Source organism: Myotis lucifugus, unplaced genomic scaffold (genome assembly GCF_000147115.1).
Source record: "Myotis lucifugus unplaced genomic scaffold, Myoluc2.0 scaffold_489, whole genome shotgun sequence".
NCBI lineage: Eukaryota > Metazoa > Chordata > Mammalia > Chiroptera > Vespertilionidae > Myotis > Myotis lucifugus.
The window spans coordinates 281277-307349 of NW_005871537.1; the positions used below are offsets into that span (position 1 = coordinate 281277).

Sequence of the window (26073 nt, forward strand, 5' to 3'; positions counted from 1 at the left end):
CCAGCTAAGGTGTGCCCAGGCATAATGGGACATCCTCAGGGTAGAAAGAAGTGGGAGTCAGGAAATCTGGAGTCCCATTCCACATTTGTTCCTCTCAGGAATTTGTGTCCCCTGGACCCTGGGACAAGTCACTCATGGATTCAGTTTGCTCACCTAAAGGTCAGGGAATTGGTACTGGGTTACAAAGACCCCTTATCTCTCTGTCCCGGCCTCTGTCTAAGACTATTTTAAGTGTTAGGATAAACTCCATTGATTTAATAAAAAATAAAACCTATTGCTGAAAGACAACCAGTTTCCTATGAATTTTCCAATGCAAATCAGTTCCTTAATGAATGGGAATAGAACAAATATTGCTATTTTAGCACCAGGAGGATCAGCTCAGAAGTCAAAGAGCTTTCATTCTCACTCTCAGACTCATTTTCAACTGCAGATGGGCCTCAAAGTTGTGGTTTCCCAAGAATTAAACTGGGAGAAAGGAATGTAGACACCTAAAGTCAGAGCTCCCTAGAAGACTGTTTCCCCCAATGAATGCATGCGTCAAAGTGCTCAAGGTCTGCTGAACCCTCCAGAACATGCCCAAATTACAGAGGAGCAGTTTATAAAGAGGTCAAGTGAAGAGAGAATTTGGGGCTTGGAAAAGTCAAACATGCCACTGTGGGTGCTTTAGAAAAAGGGTAGGATTAATGTGTGTTAATATCCCTATTCTGCCATTTTCACATATAAAACCCAATAATGTTTATGTATTATTGGCATTTTTAAAAGCCTGTGGTTGCCCTGGCTAGTGTGGCTCAATTTGTTAGAGTGTCACCCCGTACACCAAAAGGTGACGGGTTCTATTCCCGGTCAGAGCAATACCCAGGTTGCGGGTTCAATCCCTGGCACGTGTGAGAGGTAACCGGTTAATGTTTCTCACATCGATATTTCTCTCTCTCTCTCTTCTCTCTCCTCTCTCTCCTCCCTCTCTCTCTCTTCCTTTCTCTCTCTCTCTCTCTCTCTCTCTCTCTCTCTCTCTCTCTCTCTCTCTCCCCTCTCTTCCTCTCTCTAAGACCAATAAAAAAATTAAAGTAAAAGCCTGTGGTTAATTCAGTCCATGCTTATGGCTTGATTATGCAATGTGGCTTTAAAATGTGTTCATGCTTCATCAATCACATAGATACTTTTCCAGAGCTGAAAATCACACCTGGTCCATGGTTGTTGGGCCACATCAAAAGGATTCTTTATGTGCTAATTGCTTTCCTTTCATTAAGGTGCTGTGCATGATAATGAGATGTAATGGGTTGTGCTAGGTGTTTGCAATGAATAGCTTCTATCAGCCACTGCATGATTGTTAGCCCACCTTCAAGTCACCAGGATGTTCAACCTGCAGGCAGAGAAATGATAATTTCTATAGAACCTCTTCTTTTTGAAAGATAATTTCCACTGCAAGTAATCTCAGCATTATTTAGCACCATTCTTTAATAAAATGTGAAGTAAGGTAGCGAGAATGTGTCAGAGACGCGAGTCAACCTAATGTATCAGATCAACGTTTGTGTCACTGTCAGCATTACTGATAATAAAAAATATAGTGGAATGATTTTAGAAAAGTTTGCCAGAATTCAGGAAAGTTGAACTCCCTTATCAGCCAATGAAGGAACAGTTCTTAGCTGGCATTTGAATCTCCGTCATACATTTCCTTTCCCTCTTTCTCCATTCTCATGTTCTATTCGATTATGAACAATATTATATAATTTATTCTTAACTACAATCGCCTCCTATTTAACTCTCCTCCCTCCTTATCTCTTTTGCTTCTCAGATCACTCACCCCAAAGTTTATCTTTATCATAACGTTTGTCTTACAGGGCAAAGGAGAGGGGGCCTGACAGCAGGGAAGGTCAGTGTCATAAAAAAACACTCTGAGGGAGAGTAAGTGGATGCTGCAGGGACCTGCTCCCAGGAACAAACCGGTATTACAACTGAAATATAGAAAAACGTCCTGGACAGTCAACAGGAAACTCGCAGGAGAGAACCCTGACCCCCGAGAACCGAAAGTGGAGACCGCATAGAGACTGTGCATGTAACATTATTATATTTAAAATCATTTTTTGAAATACTGTTTATTGCATGGAAAAATAAATAAAATTTGATTTACATTAAAATAAATTCTTAATTTGAAAAAGAAAAACGCAACACCACCACTCTGAGCTGCATTGCAAAAAAATACAGAAGGAAGAGATCAGAAAAAAAATCAAGAGGGAAGTATCAAGGGTCTGAATTAAGACAATAATGACAGTAAAGGCAAGGCAATAACAGATTTTTTAAAAATATGCTGAAAGTGGACTAAATAGGACGCAGTACATGGCTACAGGACAGTGATAAAGAGGAGAGAATAAAAAACAACTTGAAGTTTTCTAACTGTGCTGAGAGGTAGACGGAATTAGTTCCTTTAACAAAGGCCAGAAACTAAGGTGAGGTGTCTGGCATGAAGGAGTTGAGGGGTTCAGCTTTGGACATACAGGGCTGTATTTAGGGCTGATGTCCCACATGCCAATGGCAATCAGTGTTTTTCATGGGCAGGAAACTTCTAGATTTAAAGAGAATTGAGATAAAGAAAGTTTTCCAACCATTTTCTCCTTTTCTCCCTCTCTTCATTTTACTGGAGGAAAATATGTTAAGAAACTACTGCGTGCCAAGCCAGCTTCAAATGAAATAAACACAACACACATGCACAAATATTTCCCTCAGCTATTCAGAGGTTGAATTTCCACACCATGGATCCTATTCCACTCTTCAATTAGTCTTTCCTTTCTTCAGTCAATGTAGTAAAACTTTTGATGGGAAAATGTATATCTATGAAGCATCTGCAGTGAATAAGTACAGAAGAACCATCTCTGCAGACTCATGTTATCTCTTGACCATAACTCCATATTCCCAGACAACCTACTGTCGCTTTCACTCACCTGCTCCGGATACTTGCTACCAATGATCTCTGCTACAGTGTTGAAGGAATCAGCATCTGGATAGTTCTTTGCCCCCATCTTCAGCTGAATGACAATTTTGCTCCCACGAGAAACCATTCTTGACATCATTTCTGCGTCTTCCACTGTAATGCAGGCTGTTGGGATCTGTGGCACACCGTCCTGGTATTCCTGAATACCTGTGTGAGGACTTGAGAAAATAAGCCACCAGGTTACCTTAGAAGCAGAAATAAACCGCAAGTATTGTTTTAAGTGACTGCATTTGACATTTGACTTTCACTGATCTTTGTTTGCGTATGAGGAACAGGACCAGTGGGCAATATTGTTTCATTTGCTTTTGATGTAAACTTAATGCTTCTTTTAGAAACTTCAATTTAATAAATTATCTCATAGAAAATATTACATGAGATTTATTTTGATAATTTGGATGATCCTCTAAAGTTTCAAATTGCCTCAAACTTGGAAGAACGTTAAGATTGCCTTCATGACCAGGCAGTGAACACACCGCTCCAGGAGATAAAGGGAGCTCTGGAGTCCATCGAGGCTGCAGACCAGAACCCCACACATCTGGAAGAAAACTGGTCCAGGGATGCCCAGCTCTCTGGTCACTGACTGGCTCTGGGGCTATTCTCTTCCCAAATCCAGAGGTCCAAATTTGTAGCCTTGAATTGGTCGTAGAACACTTTGCAGAAAACTGTAGAACAATGGGGAACGTTTGTGTTCCTATGAAGAAAAGTGCTGAATAAACCCAGGTCCCTGATTGTACCGCTATTTAAAAAAAAATACAAAAAAACTATTATGCTTTTGGCACTAAAGAATAAACATTACTGCAACTGGTCAAGTTTTCCCTGCTAATTTCCAAATGCTTCTTACATTACTAGAAACAGTTGGAAATGAAGTTTATATTAATCTACTGTTGATTCAACCTCTAATGGGCTAATCAAGTTTGATAAACTCATTTTCTAAAATTGCTCTTCCAACCTGTCCATTTTTACTCTCCCAGATCACAACTCCCTCAGGACCAAGCAGGCACAGCTTCTGAGTGCACACCTCATCGTACCATCCAGTCCCATCTCTGTCAAAGCACAAGCTAACAGCTCCCTTTTAAAATTATTTTTCTCTTCATATTTGGTTCAGATTCTCTCATGTTTACAGAAAAGCTTTTCTTATGCATAAACACAACAACTCATTATCATTGTTTTCTTGGTGTTACTATATTGTAGTGACCATATGTCAGGGGACTGTTTACTTACTTAGAGAAATTGCATAACAAAATGATTAAGAATAGGCTCAGGAGCAAAACTGTCTGGATTCAAATCTGGGCTCTGCCACTTATTGCTAATTGACTTTGGGTAAATTATCTTTGCTTTAGTGGCTTCATCTATAAATGGAGGTGATAATAATAATACCTATTTCATAGACGTATTTTACACATTCAATTAATTTACACAAGTTAATCACTTACTTAGGAACATAGTTAACACTCAATAAATGTTAAATATTTATTTTATCACTTGTCCATTACATTATCCCTATTAAGACTGTGTAATCTTAAGTCCTTAGTAACATCTGAGTATACCTTTTATAAATACTCCTTAAATGTTGACTAAACATGTTATTCTTTATCAAAAGAAAGACAAATGACTTTTAAACTCAAGACTTGTAATATAGAAGCTCAGAGTCAGAATCCCTGTTGTAGAATTAGAATATGCCTGATGTACAATAACTTCTGATTCAGGACAGGCTATGCAGTCACATAACCTACATCACCCCTGGCTCTACCTTTCTTTACCTGCCTAATACCAAGCAACTTAGATTACCTCCCTGTTTCTGAGTTTCCCCATCTGTAAAGTAGAGAAGAATATTAGTATTGACCTTATTAGATTGCTATGAGGAATAAAAGACATAGTATATGTAAAAAATTTTAAACAGGGTTTGCCAAATATTAATTGAGCATATTGGTTCGGGCCGATTTCTGGGGTCTCTATTCTATTCCATTGATCTATATGTCTGTTCTTGTGCCAGTACCAGGCAGTTTTGAGAACAGTGGCTTTGTAATACAGCTTGATATCTGGTATTGAGATCCCGCCTACTTTGTTCTTTCTCAGGATTGCTGCAGCTATTCGGGGTCTTTTTTTATTCCAGATGAATTTTTGGAGAGTTCGTTCTAGATCTGTGAAGTATGCCGTTGGTATTTTAATGGGAAGTGCGTTGAATGTATAGATTGCTTTGGGTAGTATGGACATTTTAATGATGTTGATTCTACCAATCCAAGAACATGGTATGTTCTTCCATCTGTTTATGTCTTCCTCTATCTCTTTTTTCAACGTCCTGTAGTTTTCTGAGTAGAGGTCTTTAACCTCTTTAGTTAAGTTTATTCCTAGGTATCTTAATTTTTTTGGTGCGATGGTAAATGGGATTGTTTTTCTAATCTCTCTTTCTGAAAGTTCACTATTGGTGTATAGAAATGCCTCAGATTTCTTGGGGTTAATTTTGTATCCTGCTACATTGCCAAATTCATGTATTAAGTCTAGTAGCTTTTTGATGGAGTCTCTAGGGTTTTGTATGTATAATATCATGTCATCTGCAAATAAGGACAGTTTTACTTCCTCTTTTCCAATTTGGATGCCTTTTATTTCTTCTTCTTGTCTAATTGCAATGGCTAATACTTCCAGGACTATGTTGAACAGGAGTGGTGAGAGTGGGCATCCTTGTCTTGTTCCTGTTCTTAGGGGAAATGGTGTTAGTTTTTGTCCATTGAGTATGATGTTGGCTGTGGGCCTGTCATATATGGCTTTTATTATGTTGAGGTATGATCCTTCTACTCCCACCATGCTGAGAGTTTTTATCAAAAATGGGTGTTGGATTCTGTCGAATGCCTTTTCTGATCCCACTTCTGGGAATTTATCCCAAGAAACCAGAAACACCAATAAGAAAGGATATATGCACCCATATGTTCATAGCAGCACAATTCACCATAGCTAAGATCTGGAAACAGCCTAAATGCCCATCAGTAGATGAATGGATTAGAAAACTGTGGTACATCTACACGATGGAATACTATGCTGCTGTAAGAAAGAAGGAACTCTTACAATTTGCAACGGCATGGATGGAGCTGGAGAGCATTATGCTAAGTGAAATAAGCCAGTCAATGAAGGAAAAATACCACATGATCTCACTCATTCATGGATAATAGAGACCATTATAAACTTTTGAACAATAATAGATACAGAGGCAGAGCTGCCTCACACAGATTTTCAAACTGCAGCGGGAAGGCCGGGGAGCGTTGGGGGGCAGGAGAGAGGGGGGTAAGAGATCAACTGAAGGACTTGTATGCATGCATATGAGCATAACCAATGGACATAAGACACTGGGGGGTAGGGGAAGCCGGGGTATTGTCAAGGGTGGGGGGAAAAAAGGACACATATGTAATACCCTTTGTAATGCTTTAAGCAATAAAAATAAATAAATAAATAAATAAAATAAAAAATAAAACAGGGTTTGGCCCAGCCTGTGTGGCTAAATGGTTGAGTGTCAACCCATGAACCAGGAGGTCACAGTTCAATTCATGGTCAGACACATGCCCGGGTTACAGACTCAATCCCAAGTGGGAGTTGTGCAGGAGGCAGCCAATTGATTAATCTCTCTCATCATTGATGTTTCTATCTTTTTCCCTCTCCATGCCTTTCTCTGAAATCAATAAAAAACATTTTAATAAATAAATAAATAAAATAGGGTTTGGCACATAGTGATTATTTAGTAAACATGTTATCATTATTATTTCTTCAGGGCTAATTTCCCCCCACTGAAATGGTCAAGTAATTAATGACCAAAAGCATTATGAAACATGGATGAAGACCATCTAAATATTTATCATATCTCATGTGATGTCTAAGATTCAAGAAATTCTCCTTGTGCTCAGACTCTCTTACTCAAGAGGTCATTATAACATTTCTGAGTAGGCTCCTTAAATAATGTTTCTAAATAAATCTGTACTGATATGTTATAGGTAAGTGTTCTTAAAGAGTAGACAGGGATCAGGGCATGCATCCATGGCTCCAATGAGAAAAATGGCACTGAAAGGCATCTTCCAACCATGGCTCCAAATTCAAGATATAAAAGCCTTATAATTGTTTCTGCAATTGAGCATTTCTCCCATTGGTGAAATATCTAGCCCTGTTTACTAGAAGTAGGCAGAATGAAGAGTCAACAGTTTTATTTGGAGTCCTATACATACACTGTCAATTGCCCTACAGAGAAAGATCAGCATAAATACTACCTTCATGATCCACCTGCAAGTTAATAGCAAAGGGTAAATTATAAATAAAGCCATAAAAATAAATACAATTAAAGATTAATACCAATTCTTTACAAAGTGTTCTAAAAAATGCAGAACAAGGGAACACTTCCCAACTCATTCTGTAAGGTCAGTATTACTGTCATCAAAACCAAAGACATCACAAGAAGAGAAAACTATAATCCAACATCTCATGAATATAAATACAAAAAAAATCCTCAACAAAACATAAGAAAATTGATACCAGCAACATATAAACATATGAAAAGGATTACATACCATGATGAAGTGAGATTTATCCAGGAAATGCAAGATTGATTTAACATCCCAAAAATCAATCAAAACAAAGTTGGCAGACTCATACTTCCAAATTTCAAAACTTACTACAAATCTCTGGTAATCAAGAGAGTGTGGTATTGGTATGACATATAGATTAATAGAATAGAATAGAATTGAGTCCAGAAAGAAACCTTTTATAAGAATGGTCAATTCATTTTAACAAGGGTGCTAATACAATTCAATAGAAATAGAAAAATGTTTTCAACTTATATCTGGAGCCAACCAGATAGCCACAGAGAATGAAGGTATACCTCTATATTAAAACATATCCAGAAATGAATGCAAAATGAGTCAGACCTAAATATGAATTAAACTACAAAACTTGATGAACTTGAGTAGAGAAATTCCTTCTTATATACAACACCAAAATCCTATGCAACAAAAGAAAAATTAGATAAACTGAACCATCAAAATTATAAACTTTTGTATTTCAAAAGACATCATCAAGCTTTGGCCAGTGTGGTTCAGTTGGTTGGAGTACCATCCCATACACCAAAAGGTGTCAGCTTTGATTCTGGTCATGGCATATGCCCAGTTGGGGTGCATACAGGAGGCAACTGATCGATGTTTCTCTCTTACATCAATGCTCTCTCTCTCTTTCTAAATATCAATAAATTTTTTTAAAATGACACCATTAAAAAGTGAAAAGGCTAGCCACAGAATGGGAGAAAATATTTGTAAATTGTGTATCTGATAAGGTACTTGTATCTAAGAGCTCTTAATTCAATAATAAAAAGGCAATCCAATTAAAAATGGGTAAAGAATTTTAATAGGTTTCCTCCAAATAAGATATACAAATGGATATTACCCACATGACAAGATGCTGAATATCATTAGCCATAAAGGAAATGCAAATCAAAACCACAATGAGATGTCACCTCACATCCTCTGGCTATCATAAAAAAGACAGATAAAAACAAGCATTGGCAAAGATGTGGAAATATAAAATGGTGCAGCCACTTTGAAAAACAATTTTGACAGTTCCTTAAAAAGTTAAACATAATAGTATAGGTACCATATAACCCAGCAATTCTACTTCTAGGTATATACTCAAGAGAAATAAAGATATATGTCCACAAAAAATTTGCACACCAATGTTTGCGGCAGCATTATTCATAGTAGTCAAAAGGTGGAAACAAGCCTAATGTCCATCAACTGATGAATGGATAAACAAAATGTGCTATTCCCTACAAGGAATATTAATTAGCAATACAGAAATAATGTTTATCCGAAGACATCAAAAACACAAATTTGAAAAACATATACATCCATTTGTTCATCACAGAATTATTTACAATAGCTAAAATATGGAAGCAACCTAAGTGCCCATCAGTAGACAACTGGATAAAGAAGTTGTGATATTATATATGTATGTATGTATGTATATGTAAATATAAATATATATATATATATATATATATATATATATACACACACACCTACATATACATATATATATACACACACACACACATACATACATACGCGCAATGGAATATCCCTCGGCCATAAAAAAAAGAGTGAAATCTTACCAGTTGTGACAACATGGATGGACTTAGCGGGTATTATGCTAAGTGACATAAGCCAGACTGAGAAAGACAAATACTATACGGTTTCATTCATATGTGGAAGGAATCTAAAGAACAAAATAAAGGAACAAACAAAACAGAAACAGATTCATACAGAGAACAAACTGGTAATTGCCAGATTGGGAGGCTGGGTAAAGAAGGTAAAGGGATTAAGAAATACCAATTGGCAGTTACAATAGGAAATATAGTCAATAATATTGTAATAACTACTGGAACTACGGGGGGGGGGTACTTTGTAAAGTATATGATTGTTTAACCACTATGCTGTACACCTAAAATTAATACAAAATAATTAAGCGGTAATTGAAAAATAAAAATTTAAAAAATAAAATCAAGAAAAAAATAAGAAATGTTCTTACACATGCTACAGCATAGATAAACCTTGAAAATATTATCCTAAGTGAAAGAAGCCAGTCACAAAAGACCACATGTTGTAAGATTCCTTCTTATATGAAATGTCTAGAATAGTCAAATCCATAGAGATAGAAAGTAAATTTTAAGTTGCCTAGAGCTAGTGTGGGGGCAGTAAATGCTAGTAGGTATGGGGTTTCATTTTGGGATGACGACTATGTATCTAAAATATATATCTAAAATTAGTGTTGGTAATTGTACCACTCTGTGCATTTACTAAAAACCACCAAATTGTGAATGTTAAAGGGGTAAATGTTTTGGTATGTGAATTATATTCCAATAAAACTTCTATCATGAAAAGAACAAAATGAGAATCTTAAGGTTTCTTATTTCTCTTTAAGGAGAAAATCCTGGTATCTTTTTCATTAAATAATATTGCTTTCATGGATCTTGTAAAGATATATGAAAACAGAGCCTGCTGGATTCGGTGCTTGCCAGATAGTACCCCCAAATTTAAAATGAACAGATAAAATATAAGCCTTAAGTTTTTCAAATTTCATTAAGTTTTTGTGCATCCTGTGTAAAGTGACATAATTTGAAGTCAGCTGAATATTTTCTATCTACATATAAGTGCAATGTTTAAACAAATAAGTTTGAAATTTCCCAACGAATGCTATTCATCTTGGTAAAAGATACCAGATGCGTTACGTTTCTGCACATTTCAAAATTTCCAAAGCTCACACAACCCCTACGTTAAATATCCCACAAGAGGACAATGATGTATTCCTACCGAGGTATATGTAGGTTTTCATGGGGGCATATAATACATTGACTAAAATAAAAATTATTCACAAAACAATGAGGCCTTAAAATAATTCTTAAAGAAAAAGTCTGGAGGTGGGATTAGTTGTAAGAATTGTGAACTTTTGAAGTTATAGTCTTGTTTCTTGTTTCTTGTCTAAAGTTTTACGTATGTCTCCTCTTTCCCCAATTGACCACCTCCCCCCAAGCCATTCCCACCCTGGGCAAGTCCTCACCACCCCAGTGTCTGTGTCCATTGGTTATGCTAATATGCATGTATACAAGTCCTTTGGTTGCTCCCAAATTGCCCCCTCCCCCCCCCCCCCCCTGCCAACCACCACCACCATTTGTCTCTGGATCTGTTCTTATTCATCATGAGGGCTTTTTTTTTTTTTAAACTTCTTTTAGGTTAGGTTAAATGAGCACTTTTTCTGATTATTAGAAAAGTATGTTTGATTTACCAGTTTGAAAATAACTCTCTTAGAAAAATTACAATTGACTTTATTATTTTAGATCTATACCTTAAGAGTCAATTCATCTCACACCTTAATACTGTCATTAACAAAACAAAAATATTAATTTACACCATAATTTCACAAAAGGAAAATACTCAAATATTTCCAACTTCCACAGATGAAAAAAACCTGGTCAAGACAGAAAAGGTAAGTAGGACTACATTTCATTCCCAATTTCTATGATTCAGTTGAAATAACCGGAGAAAGACGGGAAAAAGTCAAATTCTTGAATTCTATTCTTTACTGATGACAGACTCCACATTACACATGAACAAAACTGAACCAATGAGTTCCCATACAGATCTCAGTAAGGAGACCACTGCAAGCACAGTATCAGATGTACCTTCCAGCTGACTCCATAAGAGTGTGAGAAAGAAGAAAGTTAGTAAAAATGTTTAGAAGAATAAAGCTGTCATTTTTAACACCCCTGGTACACAGGAAGGACAATGGCTTTTTTTCTCTAAAACACAATAATGTAAAGATTCAAAGACATAAGGAGGTAACTGCCTGTGAAATAACTATTTAAAAAGAGAATTTAAAATATCTAAAAAATATTTTTAAATAATATTTTTTCATCTAGAAAGTATTACATAGGTACTAGTTTTGCTACATATTTTGTAACCTAGAGAAAACATCACAAAATATATTTTGTCTCTTTTTCACTTCCGATTTTGTTCTTCTGTAAAAGTTACAATTTCTGTTAGCTTATACTTGTTTCATAATTTTTTTTCCTTATTTCCTCCTCCAATCTTTATAATTTTTATAAAGATGTGGTTATGTATTAAGTAAGATGAAAACAACTTGGAATAACAAAACATTTTTTTATTTTTTTAAATATATTTTATTGATTTTTTACAGAGAGGAAGGGAGAGAGATAGATAGTTAGAAACATCGATGGGAGAGAAACATCGATCAGCTGCCTCCTGCACATCTCCCACTGGGGATGTGCCCGCAACCCAGGTACATGCCCTTGACCGGAATCGAACCTGGGACCTTTCAGTCCGCAGGCCGACGCTCTAGCCACTGAGCCAAACTGGTTTCGGCGGAATAACAAAACATTTTAAATAGATAATTTATTTAACAAAGATGATAATAGGGACAAAATATGGGAGAACTTAAAAATCATTTGGTAAATAAAGATGGTAACTTTAACCAATGAAATGCTCTGTTCATATTACCAATTAAATATTGTTCTCAGTTTAAGCCCCAATGAAAAACAAGTCTGATTAATTGGACTAAAAGGTATTTAAATATTATCTAACCTAGATTATTGTCTTATCATTAAAAACTATCCTAAATTTCTATTAATTCTGTTAAGCTGTGCCACTCTCCCATTACCATCAGAGCCCCAACATCCTCTTGTTAGAACAGAACTGAACATATAATTCATAACACATGCTGGAGACTGAAAGTCCCTCACAAATTCCTATGTTGAAATCCTAACCCCAAGGTGATGGTATTAGGAGGTGGGGTCTTTGGAAAGTGATTAGGTCATGAGGATACAGCCCTACGGAGTGGGATTCATGCTCTTATAAAACAGGGCCCAGAGGGGTCCCTCACCCCTCCCACCATGGGAGGTTACTGTGAAAAGACAGCCATTTAGGAAACAAACCTTCACAAGTCACAGAATCTGCCAGCACCATGATCTTGGACTTCCCAGACTCCAGGACTGTGAGAAATGAATGTTGGCCATTTATAAGCTCCCCAGTCTATACTATGTTTGTTATAACGGCCTGAATAAACTAGACAGCATGTTTTGTCAGAAGGGAAACAAAATAAAGAAACTTGAATGATTAAAACTCTGGGGTAAAGGAGGATGGTTAATTTCTTTCTCGACATGAAGAAAATATTTTTAAAGCAAAGCATCAACTAAGTACTGAAGGAGAAACAATAAGACCATGTCTTCTCTGTGTGTTCCACAGAATGTTAGGCATAAGAAAACTTGTAAGGGGGAAGAGATTCCACGGTTAAATAAAGTCATAACACACTGGGCATTAGCTTGTGGTAGTCAATGAAAAGTAATATTGTTAGGAAACCTGTTTGACTAAGCATTTCTCAAACTTAATTGACCATAGAACCCTTTTTCATGTAACACTTTTATCATTTCATATACTTATCTGAAAAATACATTTTGTGAAATGTTCATTCATTCACCTTTAAGGAGGACCAAGATAAGAATACAATTTGTAACTGTCCCAATATAGCTTATTAAAATAATGCTAGCAAAAGCATTTCCTACCCACATGGTACAGATAGAGATCTTTGTAAGGCCAGAAAGTACATTTCAAAACTAAGTTTAGTATATAAAATCTTTTGTAATCTGTCCCTGATTAGTTTCTTTTCTCATCTCCTGCCACTTTCCCCACATCAACCTGAATTACCGTTGTCACTAGCTAGTTATTAATATTAATAACAGAAAAGGAGCAAAGGGAGGCCAGACATTATAAGCTTGGTCATCTAGGCAGCTCCACTAGAAAGCTGCAACTTTACACCCCCCAGGGAACCACTAGTCCCCACAGATAACCGGGGAAGGGGTTCAACAAAGGGGAAAATGGACACGTGCACAGTGAAGATGGGGTGAGGCAGGGAAGATGCTTGCCTGCTCGTCTAGCCTGGGAACCATGGATTGGCTAGGAGGGTGAAGCCACTGCAAGCCCTCAAAATCCCAAAGGATTCATTGGTTAAAATCCACAGACAAAGGAATTCTCTCTCTTGTTCCTCCTGCTTCGCTCCAGCGTGTTCCAAAACCCCCGCTAGCCTGCCATGTGACCCTAGAAGCCACATGGCCCGTGGTCACGTGAACCCTACAAGCAATGGGCTGCACCTGAGATCACAAGCTAAGTTAGCCACTAAGTTAGCCAGATACTGGACTGGAATAAGGAGGGAGGACTCTGGGTAATGGCTCTGACTCTAGCCCGGCTGAAGACAAAATGGGACTTTTCCATGGTGGCACCTCGGAGGGGAACTCCCTTAATGTGACCTCATCAATAACGCTTTCCACGATCGCTCACCCTCCTGTGGGAGCCTCGGGGAATTCTTGTTCCCACAGCACCCCAAGAAGCCACTTCTACCAGCAACGGGTGGGGCACAGAGGACACCCCACCAATAACACAACCGCACTGACTTTTTACCCCCTCAGAAGGTGCTTTTCACCTTCCCAACATGGAACCTTGACACATGCTACTGCCTCTGTCTGAACTTTGCCCTCCCCGTTGCAATGCCTGGGCATTTTCCTTCCAGGTTCAATGCCAATGGCCCTTCCTCTGTAAAGTCTTCTGAAAGCAGACTTACTCCCCTGTGTATCCCTGCTTTCCCCTCCATACTTCTGTCTATAGCCCTAAGTACATTATGTTATAATCATGTATTTAAACACCCTATAGTAGATATGAGGGCCTCAAGAGTTATGACCATGTCTTATTATTCTTTATATAGCAAGAATGTATAGATTATACCATATTTTAAGTATTTATAGTTTTCTACCATATATTTAAGGGCCTGATAAATACAATATGTAGCAAGAACTATAAAAATTCTTACTTTGGTTATTCTGCTTTGGAGCACAAACTCCTTGGCAATATTATAAAATCAGAAAAACCAATGTATACTAAGATGTTTCCTACATCTCTCTGTATAAATAGGAAATTCTAGGAACAACCCAGCAGGGGAATTTCAGGTGAGTAGCAAGAAAATTAAAGACACATGGAAAGTAAGTGGCCAAAAGCAGTATGTGGAAACATGTCAATGGCATAGTATTACATTAAAATAACAGAACTGAACATTGTATGCTCCTGATAAAGACTGAACATGAATTTGGAGTGATGTAAACTGAGCTAACAGTCACTTGATTCTTTGAGAAACTATAGCCATCCCGTTAGACTGTAATCGTGTGAACTGCAGCATTACCGATAAAGAGAATTCAATTCTTAAAAGTCTGTGCCACAAACGGCCCGTAAAATAACCTGGAAGCAGAGCCTGAAGCTATCACAGTGGCAATATGAATCCTTGAAATTCTAGGTCACAGAAATTTGAGCACCTGTGGCAAATTAATAGAAAAATATCTGGGGAAATTTTCTTTGCTTCCGCCATCAATTATGTGAAATATTTGCAGCTGAATCCTGCAGTGCCGGTCCGTCAAGGTGCCATCTATGCAGAATTATAAGCTAATAATTTCTTGATGTCAATCGCACTTGTGTTCAAGGAATCTTCCTGTACATCTGGAAGTGTTTTAACTGTTTATTCACATTAGTGTACATCTGAGCCTCTGAGGCAATCGGTCCATGTTTTAGTCTTCTAATCTTTAGGAAAGTCACATATGAGACCCCTGCTCCAAGTGGTAGAGAGGGGCACAGCATTGATCCTAAAAAGGCTGCTGGCACAGGTAGGAAATCAGCACTCGGTTACTTCAAAGGAGGAAAAGAATGTCTACAAGCAGTATCTGTGCATCATTCTCAGTAAATGTGCTTAACTAATACATTTCCAAGATATAAGAGTGGATGCCCTGCCCTTTGATTTCAAAATTTCCTCCCTTTGGCTTTTTTTAAGCTTGACCTGGACATCAGCTTTCACCCTTATTTTTCAAAGGCACCCTGAAAAGGCCTGGACTTGAATAACTAGTGAAGCATTGAACCCTCAGATTGAAGGAAAGGTGATATTCTTGTTCCATGGACTCCTCAAGCATATGCCCTTCCATCAAAATCACAAAATACCCAAAAAAAGGTTAAACTTCCTGACGGAGTCCAGGGAACATTCCACAGGAATGAATGGAAATAGGTGGCCCTTACTGAGCCTTTGCCACAGGGCTGGCAGTGTTCTGAGTGTTTTACATGCATTAATTTATTTGCCAGTCACTACAACCCTATGAAGTAAGGACTCTGATTGTTCCCACTTTACAGATGAGGAAATTGAAATACAGAGGCTAAGCCCATGATCTACTAGTTAGAAGTTGATAAAGCCAGAATTAAACACTGGAAATCTGGCTTGAGTCTATCCTCTTAACTTATATAGAATCTAGCTATACTATACTGCCACTCATCACACTAGTAACAGTGATGATTACCTTGATAACAGCAATAAAAATACCTTGTTAATAGCAACAAAAATAATTACTATCTGTTGAATATTTAAGATATACCAAGGTAAGCAATTTCACACATTACCCTACTTAATCTGCATATCAATTCTTAGATGCCCATATACCCATTTCTGAAATGAACTAACAGAGTCCGTGAATAGAACAAGTGCTCTGAGCAAGAAATAGTGAACGTTGGACCAAGCTTTTATTCTTTCCAGGCACAAGGGAACCAATTCAAGCCACACAGCACCTTTAATCTTTTATAGCCCTTCTTCTGGGCAGACTGAAAGAAATGCTCTATTGTGATGGAAGCACTTGCACTGTGCCTGACAGACAACGTGTGGCTTATGTAAATGGTAATAGTCATCATCACCACCCATATTTTGCATATACTTCTATACTGAAGTACCACAAAACATTGTATTTATTTACGCATTTATACCCTTTACACATCTTTATCTCTTTTAGGCCATCAGCTCTACGAAAATAAAGACATTATATTTTTTTGCTTTTGTGTAACCAGTGTTACAGCATAATTTTCGATCCATAATATGAGCTCAGAAAACATTTACCAAATTTTGGTAACTATGACCTCTGACACCAACTTTCTCTCATTTTGGTATCATCTCAGTTTTTCTTCAGGAAAATGTTACTGTTTATTGATCCTATAGGCCTTGTAATTGAGCCCGATATCCAGAATTTCTGATTCAGTAAGTTCAGGGTGAGGCCAGGGAATATGCATTTCTAACAAATTCCGAGGTGATTCAGATATTGCTGGTAACAAGTGTTGGAGAGTTCAAGCCTTCCCCAGAAGACAGGGTTTATCAAAGGTGGATATTTGTCCATGGAAGAAGTGTATTCTCAACAGAGTATTCATTTCTAGAGAATCAATCACAAATATAAACAGGCACGTAGTATGTACAGATACCAATAGAGGTGCAGTGAAAGAATTAGTTGCTGCTCTCAAGGAATTGATTGAAACAGTATTAGTTTTATGCAAAGTGTGACTATAGAGTTATAGACAAGGAGTATAGTAAGAAACTCACAGAACAAAAAGGAGTGTATTCCCTCCAAAGCCCTTGCTGTGGGAGGCTGCAGTTACAGCAGTAATTGCCCACTGCTCCATACGTTTTTGGAACTTTTCCCTCTAAAATGATCTTCGGAGCATTTGGCAGTCTTCCAAATGGTCTAAATGGAGGCAAAATTTGGTATTTTAAAATTAGAATTGATTTTTGGGAACAGCCAAAATACTATGAACAAAATGAATGAGAGATTTAGGGTCCGAACCAAGATATGTTATAAAATAAAACTGCTATTTATAGTGGGGCTAATCCAGTAATTTAAAGATAATTTCATAAGGGAAGTATCAGAAATGTTTCCATCAATGCCACCTGTGTTGGAATATGTGTTTAGACTTAGAAACTACAGGGTGTCCCCCCAAAATGTATACACATTTGAACAGCTGATAGCTTAATTTTGAAAATGGAATGTATTTCAATAAACACTGCCTTCTCCTTTTGCTCTACTTCTTTTTGATTCGATGATTTTCAGCAGTGGTATGCTTAAAACCCTTTCTCTTTCTCTTTTGTATATCTACAATAGATTTTTGCTTTGTGGTTACCATCAGGCTTACATAAAACATCTTATATTCATAACAGTCCATTTTAAGCTGATAACTGCTTAACTTCAACCACATACTAAAGCTCTATATTTTTATCCCCCCAACACACATTTTATGGTTTTTATGTCACAATTCACATCTTTTTACTTTATATATCCAGTAATCAATTATTGTAGTTATAGTTATTTTTACTACTTGTCTCAACATTTATGCTTGATTTATAAGTGATTTGCCCACTGTTACTATACTGAAACAGTCTAAATTTAACTATATGTTTACTTTTACCAGTGATATTTATGCTTTCATATGTTCTCCTGTTGCTGATTAGCATACTAGTACTTTCATTTCAGCTTGAAGAATTCCCTTTAACATTTTTTGTCAGGACAGTCTAATAGTGGTGAATTCCTTCAGCTTTTGCTCCTCTAGAAAACTCTCTCCTTCAATTCTGAAGGACAACTTTTCCAGGTAGGGTCTTCTTTGTTGACAGTTTTTATCTTCCCACACTCTGACAATATCAAGCTGGCCTACAAAGTTTCTACTGAAAAATCTGCCTTTAGTCTTATGGGGGTTCCCTTGTACATAAAAAACTGTTTTTCTCTTGCTGCTTTTAAGATTCTTTCTCTTTAACTATTGACAATTTAATTATAATGTGTCCTAGTGTGGATTTATCTTTGAATTTGTCTTCTACAGAGAATTTTCTGGGCTTCTTAGATCTGGATGTCTATTTCTTTCCCCAGGTTAGGAAAATTTTTAGCCATTATTTCTTTAAATAAGCTTTCTGTCCCTTTCTCTCTTTCTTCTCCATCTGGGGCCCCTGGAATGTGAATATTGGTCCTCTCGCTAGTGCCTCATAAGTCCGTGAAGCTTTCTTCACTCTTTTTCATTCTTTTCTTTTTGTTGCTCTGATTAGATGAATTCTACTGCCCTGTCATCAAGTTTTCTGATCCTTTCTCCTGCTTGACCTAGTCTTCTTTTGAAACCTTCCTTGAAATCTTCAGTACAATTCTTGTATTCTTCAGCTCTATTATTTCTGTTTGGTATTTTCTGTTTGTTGAAATTCTCACTTTGTTCATGCATTGTTCTCTGGACCTTGGTGACATTGTCATGATCACTATTTTCCAATCTTTATCAGGAAAGTCCTTTATCTCCATTTCATTTTTTTCAGAGTTCTTTTGTTTGGAATTATTCTTCTGTTTCTTCATTTTCCTTGACTCTCTTTGTAGGCTTCTGTGCTTTAAGATAATACATACACTTCTCCCAGTCTTGAACAAGTGGTTTCATGTACAGGAGATGAACCTTATACTTCAGCTTGGCCTACACTCTTGGTTGTCTCTCAAACACTGTGATTATTCAAGCTGCCATCTTTGTTCATAGTGGCTCCCAGTAGTTGATATGTGCCAAGACCTGTCAGTTTCCCAAAGGAAAGATCTCGATCATCAGCTAGATGCAGACGGACTGAAATTCAGACCTTCAGAAAGTAGCTTTTGAATTGTGCAAATAGACTTCTTTCAGGGAAAGACTGATAGATGGGTGTTTCTGTCTGCTCCTTCAGGACTCAGTCCTGGGGACAATCACTGGTTAAGAACTGCTTCTTGTTTTCTACGCTTTTGTGGATTTGGCAAAAACAAGCCCCACTGGCCATCAGGCAATCAAGCAGTGTGCCCTCTGGATAGCAGCTGCCCCAAGTGCACCCCAGACCTTCCGACCCATTTCAAGTGGGGATTTACTTGTTTATTTAATATGTAGGCGTTATTGAGCTAGTGTCAAGGTTTCTTTCAGAGGGAATTGAACCATGTGTAGCTGCTTATTTGGTATATATGTGGAAGGAGGTGAATTTAGGAGACTATGTTGTCATCTTTGACCAGAATTCCCCAAAATAATAAAGTTTTATTTTCTGCTCACAGTACCTATTCATACCAGGTTTTCTGGGTGCCTACCTTGGCTTCCCCTACTCTAGAATCCAGGCTAATGGAGTAGCCACTCTCTGGAACACTAACAGTGACTGTCACAAAGGGGAAAACACTCTGGAACATCTCTCTAATCAATAAGTAAATGCTCGGTTTACATCTCATTGGCTATCAAAACTCACATGTTTTCACCAAGACCCTATGGCTTCAGGAAGCACAAAGCTATTTATGTGCAGAGAGCCACAAATAGCTGATGACCAGACTAATGAACACCACACTGAGCTAAGAGGGACTCAGTAAAGGCAGAGGGTGGATGTGAATCACCATGGGACTGAGATGGGCACCATAAAGAGAGAAAAAGGCCAAATAAAAGATGGTAAAGTCATCACAAATAACTGCACCCATTAAACACCATATTTTGAAGCATATTTATGACACAGAAAATTGTTAAAACATGTTTCAAATTGTGCATATACTCCAACCCCAATAGTATCTGTGTAAATTTATTCAATAAAAAATCACTCAAAAATAGATGAAAGGGTAAAAGTGGTTTTTTACTCTCCCAACCTGAATATAAAATGACAGCTTTAATATTGCCCATTCTCCTCTTTTTTCTATTTATTTCTCCCAATATACCTTTTTAAGTTGTCTCTAAACTGATTAATAGTGATGAGTTAAGCAGACGGATATTTCAAAGGATTAGATTCTGCTACTGAGTTTTGGGGAATTAGTAGGTGTTCTTCTATTCATTTTGCACAGTTTTAATTAATAATCTGACTTAAATTTTAAAATTAAACTTTTCTTTCAAAGAGAAACTACATTTTAGGGAAAATAGAGGAACTAGGGAACATATAAGGACCATTACCAAGGATTTAATGTTCACATGAAATTCCAAAAAATAGGCTGGTTATTGTTAACTATCATGGGGAAAATAGGTGGTGATAGTACATAGGTCCCTTTAAGGCAGAAAGGGTAGGCGCGAAGGGCTGTTGTGCAGCTAAAGTATAATATTTAGTTGATGTAAAATATTTCATCTGGTACTTTGAAGTAGGTGGTGTGTGTGTGTGTGTGTGTGTGTGTGTGTGACCACAAATCAAAGTATAAACAAGACATGAGCAAAATGGCATTTTATAAACATCTGGATAATGTGTTCCTCAGGCCTATGCCTAAAGATTCAGAAATCAGCTGGCAATAATTCCAAACCCATCACTGATTAAAACACTTTCAAACATAAACCTCTGGGTCTTGCTGTGGTTTCAGATTGCACTGGAACATTCCATAAGTTTAATCCATTTCATAAACACTATGCTGAGGTATAGCCTTAAATATAGAGTTTGAATTTTAAAAAGAAGAGGTAACTAAAGTCATCCAAAAATATATGCAAGTTAACGCTTAAAAAATTAGTAATCAAATAGAAACTATTATTTCTACCTTTAGAGCTATAATTTAACTTTTGTGAGAAATTAACATCTATTACCTTTTTGAATCATAAAAAATGCCATCAAATATTGAATCAATTCTCCATAATCTGATCCCTTTTCAGGCAATCTCTGCTTTTAAATAGCAAAACAGAAATAATTTGTAAAGTTATTTTCCTAGTTGCCCTGCAAGCATATTATATAACCTAATAGATCTGGGAAATTTTCCTAAGCAACCTGGCATAATGTCTTAAAACTGTCAACAGATTTGCTGAGCTTGTCACGAGCCTTCTGCTTTCATTAAAAATAAATCATTCATCAACCTGTGACTAAATGTTATCATTAATTACCAGAATTTAAACATTTGGCTACCAGGTTGACTTTGGCAACCAAAAATTTCTAGCTCACCAAAGGGCATATAAAGAACTCATGAATTAAATTAACTCATTCTGGTCACTTAATTGTGTAATTATAAATATTGATAATATATTATATTGTAATCATATAATATTAGAAATATTAAGTGAATTCACAAAACATCTCAGGTACTTAGCCAAGCCAGATTCTGTGCTAAGACAATGAAGATAGGCTATGTCTGTGAACAAAACAAATGTAATTCTTGTCTTTTGGGGAAAAAATAAGTTTCCATTTTTGCAAAAGCTTTTTGAGCTTTTATTTCCAGCCTAACCTGAATGCTATACTCAGGCTCTCCACTCCACTCCTTAGGACAGGCATTGTTTATATATTTACCTCTATATGTCTAGCACTAAGTATGCACCTAATACATAGTAGGCTTTTAATAAATGTTTGATAGATGGATGAATGAATGATAAATGAATAAGATTATTTCCATGATTTTTTTTACCAAGTTCTCGTACATTTCATTTTTTTTTTAAATAAAAATTATATGAGGTATGTATTATTACCCAGACAAAAAAAAAGTGAAGACACTCTGGCTCAAATTTAAGTAATTTGCCCAATATCACACAACTAGTGATTAAAGGAACTGAAATTTGAACTAAGATTTTGTCAAAATCGACAAAGAATGTTTTATGGGGGACATGCTATCTCTCACTACTCTCCCCACATTATGCCCCATCCTATTCCTCCAATTAGCTATTGGTGCTATCTCCTTATGTTTGAAAATATAGAGGACAAGCAGATTTAGGATGCAGTTTTAAATATTCCTTAAATAAGAACATTTACTAAGAATTCATTTAACTATTATTCATTGAGGCACTCTTCTGGGTTTGGAAAATATGGCAGCAAATATGATATTTTGTTATCATGGTTTGTGGACCTTTGGGGTTTTCACGGCCCTGCATTCTGCATTGTTTCATCTTTGAAAACATGAAACACATAACTGTCTTGTATTCTGCTGCTCAAGCCAACATCCTGTGCAAGACTCCTGTAACCCTTATGAACACAGACCTGCCCACTTAGACTCCTGGTGAGTACAGATAATCATAATTTCTGAAGTTTCTGTAGTCTTACAGCCTCCTTCTCTCCTGCTGGGGAGGAAGAAAAGCATTGGGTGCGGCCATGTATAAAGTCCTGAAGTCCCTTCAGGAAATCAGGGAACCCAATGACAGTATCTTCCATCCTCTCTGACTGAGAGACTATGGCAGCAGAGTTCTGGCTCTGGAGAGTGGGGATTAGCGCAGATAAACACACGAGGTCGTTAGGTAGGCTTGACTGGGGGCCAGGCGCTCTTGGTCGGCAGCACCAGAACAAGTTGTTTAGGAAGTGAAAGAGGAACAGTGTCCACCTACTCCCACCTTTCCTCTTGTCACAAACCATCTTTTCCCTTACATCTCTCAGTATTTTACATCTTACAGCCATCCCCATAAATGTCTGTTGTGTGTCCAGGCAAAAGCAATACTTGCTATTATAAGTTCTAGCCAGTTACTATATGACCTGTAATCATTAAAACCAATAATTATTATGGGCACTATTACAATGTGTCAAATACAATTTGTTATTAATTTTACTTGATGTCAACATCAAAACTGTTCATGACTTCTCAGTCTTCACAGTTTGTTGCTTAAGCAGCATAATTGTCTGTTCACAACTTTAAAGCCATTAAATGACTTTCCCACCAAGACCATCCATCCTCCATGGAATTCCTTGGCAATTCAGTAACAGAAGACATTGGTATGCTGCTACTCACCTGAGAAGAGCCTAACAAGGCTGTAGCTAAGCGTTAAAAACAGAAAACAAATCAACGAGCTGTCATCAAAATCCTCCTGGAAACAGTCAACAAATTAGCATTTTATTCATTGACAAACACATATAAACAGTGTATTCTTGACTATGAGAAACCTGAGAATTCCTTTTCTTCTTCACATATGCTTCCATGTATAAAAGAAATAAGCTTCTTCAATTCAGTCTCAACCCTTTACCCCTTTACTCCCCACCATCATCACGTATCTCCTCCTACCCAACTTCGGTATCTCTGTTGCCTCCTCCCCTCTATGAACAGGGACCTTGCCAGGGTCAGCCTTCAGTATTTTTGGACTCAGTTTACACTCCTGCTACACTCTTCTTCCATGGAAATGTCATTCCTTCCCATACATTCAATTATCACAGCTACTGAGAGGTCTGCTTCCCACTCCAAGTCTAACTTCTCCAACTCTGACTTCTCCGCCAGGAACCTAACATTGATTTCAATGATCTGATATCTCCACCTGAATTAGGCCCCAAACCCAAAGCATCATCTTTCTCCCACTCCAAACCTGTTTCCTTTGTATTCCTGTAACTGTTATGGGCTTGAAATTCTAAAAACTAAACTATTTTTTCCCTCCATCTGAATCGGCTAGGCTTAAATTCTACTGCATGTAACAAAATCTCAATGGCTGAAGGTGATTTAATCCTCCCTCATGGAGAAGTCTCATAAAACTTAACCTAGGTCTGATATGATAGGACAGTTCTGCTCCATGAAGTCTTTGGGGACTCAGGCTCCACCTAGTTCAACCCTCCACTATTCCTAGGATCCCAATGGGCATCCAGAAGTTGACCAAGATTATCTAAGCAGCAGGTCTATGTAGTAAGACAGAAAAAGTCATAGAAGAAAATGCCTATATATCAATCAAAGTCCATATTCCTAAACTAGCTTCTTAAGACCAACCAAAATTTGATCATAGACTACTTTTCTGGTCGTAAGTAATTCCATTGCCTAAAACTGAGACCACCTAACTACTTACAATAATATTTGCTACCATCAGCTTAAAAAGAAAAAAGAAAACATATCCTGAAACATAAAGTGGAGCTTTATAGTGAATAATATTGTAATTACTATCTATGGTGCCAAGTGGGTCCTTGAAATATCGGGGGAACACTTTGTAAAGTCTATGATTGTCTAACTCTTATGCTGTTCACCTCAAACTAAACCAATGTAATATTGAATGTAAACTGTAATTGAAAAATAAAATTTTTAACAAGTGGAAAAAAAAAATATTTGCTACCATTTATTGAGAATCAGAGAGTTTACATAGATTAATACCAATCTTCACACACACACACACACACACACACACACACACACACACGCTAAATAATTAGTATTATTCCATTAAAGATGAGAAATATGAGATTCAGAAAGGTTAAGCAACAAGGGCATAGTCCCATATTTATAAATAAAAAGGGATTTGAAAGCATATCTGTGTGACCTAAAATACATTGTTTCTCTGCCTCCTCCATGCCCAGCCCCACCCTTTAACACAGAGATAGTTATCAGACCTGCTCTCCTTTTTAATGGTGTTGTTCCTTCTCCTACCTCACCCAGATGCCCATATTCTCTATTCCTGTTGAGATCCATCACTTCTTGACATTCAAACCATCTTCCATGATCAATTAAAATACTCTTTCCTTCATGAAAACTTCTGACTTATTTGCCCTCCAGTCCTCTACTCAATTCTGCAACAATCCCAAGTATTTTTCCACCAAATGCCCACAATAGTTTTGTTTGTATTTCCTTTTAAGTTTTAATCATACCTTATCATATATCATGGTTGTCTCTATCCTAGCCTGCCCTGCCTGAAGGCTCCTCATTCCCAGAGTGCTGGACCAGTGTTTCTGTCATGTGCAGCCCCAGTATGGGTAGTGCTGAGTGCCAGGCATTCTGGGTAATTACCTACTTTTTGTTAAGTGAATAAACCTGAATTTAATCAATATACCAAGTTTGCCTAAGGATAGGCACACCTTTTAAGATGTATGTTCTCTGCAAAAGCTGTGATGCCAGAATTAGCAAAGGGAAGTGAGAATATGAAGACTGTATTATGATATCCTCGTCATGTTCCTACATCTTCAGTGTCACAAAGTACTGATTGGGGAAACAGAAAATCTTGTAAGTTTTAGTGACGTAACAACCTTCCTCAATCCTTGTTGTTTTTCCTCCTTCTGTTCCAATTTTGTCTCCTCAACTCTGTCCCCAGTCCATTAACTTTTTGCCCCTTTCATTGTTCTTCCCAATTTTCTGTTTAGTCTTAGTCACAAGCTTCTAAAATTACTGGTAAAAAGCAGACACTTTCTTAGATAACTGGCCATACAATTTTGCTCCTAACTGCAGTATTTTTGTTTGGTTTCTATTTTCTATGGTCTAAAAATGCTCATGCTGGCTTAGAATGCAGCCAATTAAATGTAGACAATTGTTACTACACAGCACCAACAAAAGCATCCCAGTCTTATTCATTTTTCTATGAACAATGCACAGCCCGATGTCTAATGGTTAGTAGTGATTCAACACCTGCCTGGTGAAGAGTGAGTAAATGACTCCAGGGGAGACACCACTTTATTCTTGACCCTCCTCCACTACATTTCAAAGAATTAAACTACATCAAAATTCAAATTTTTAAAATTCAAAATAAATCAGCCTTTAATACCAGGAAACTCACACTGAAAGCCCATTTACTCGTTTTAAAAGCAAGCACTACAGCCTTTTGTTGAGAAAGTATAGGAATGCTGCCTAAAGCTCAGCTAGTACAAAGGGAAAAGGAATGAGAAATCTTCCTTTAGAATTTTAGGTTAAGTGTCCGGGGGTCTGAGACATCCTACTTCCTATGTATTCAGCAAAGAGCTTAATTCTACCCTGCGGTGGGAAGAGACCCAAGACCACGCTCCCGGCGGATCTGCCCTGTGAACTGGAGGAGTTCCTAGAGGCTGCACACATTTGCACATCCCATGTACACCAGGTTCAACCTTTCCCGCTGCTC

At 37.3% G+C, this 26073-nt stretch overlaps 1 protein-coding gene across 1 annotated transcript in view; it reads right to left on the reverse strand.

Moving 5' to 3' along the window:
• The window catches only part of CPQ (carboxypeptidase Q), a 283185-nt gene that overhangs the window by 200666 nt on the left and 56446 nt on the right, over positions 1-26073 (reverse strand). The window contains exon 3 of the mRNA XM_014445945.1: positions 2937-3144. Coding sequence (XP_014301431.1) covers positions 2937-3144 — 208 coding nt within the window. The remainder of the gene's footprint in view (positions 1-2936; positions 3145-26073) is intronic.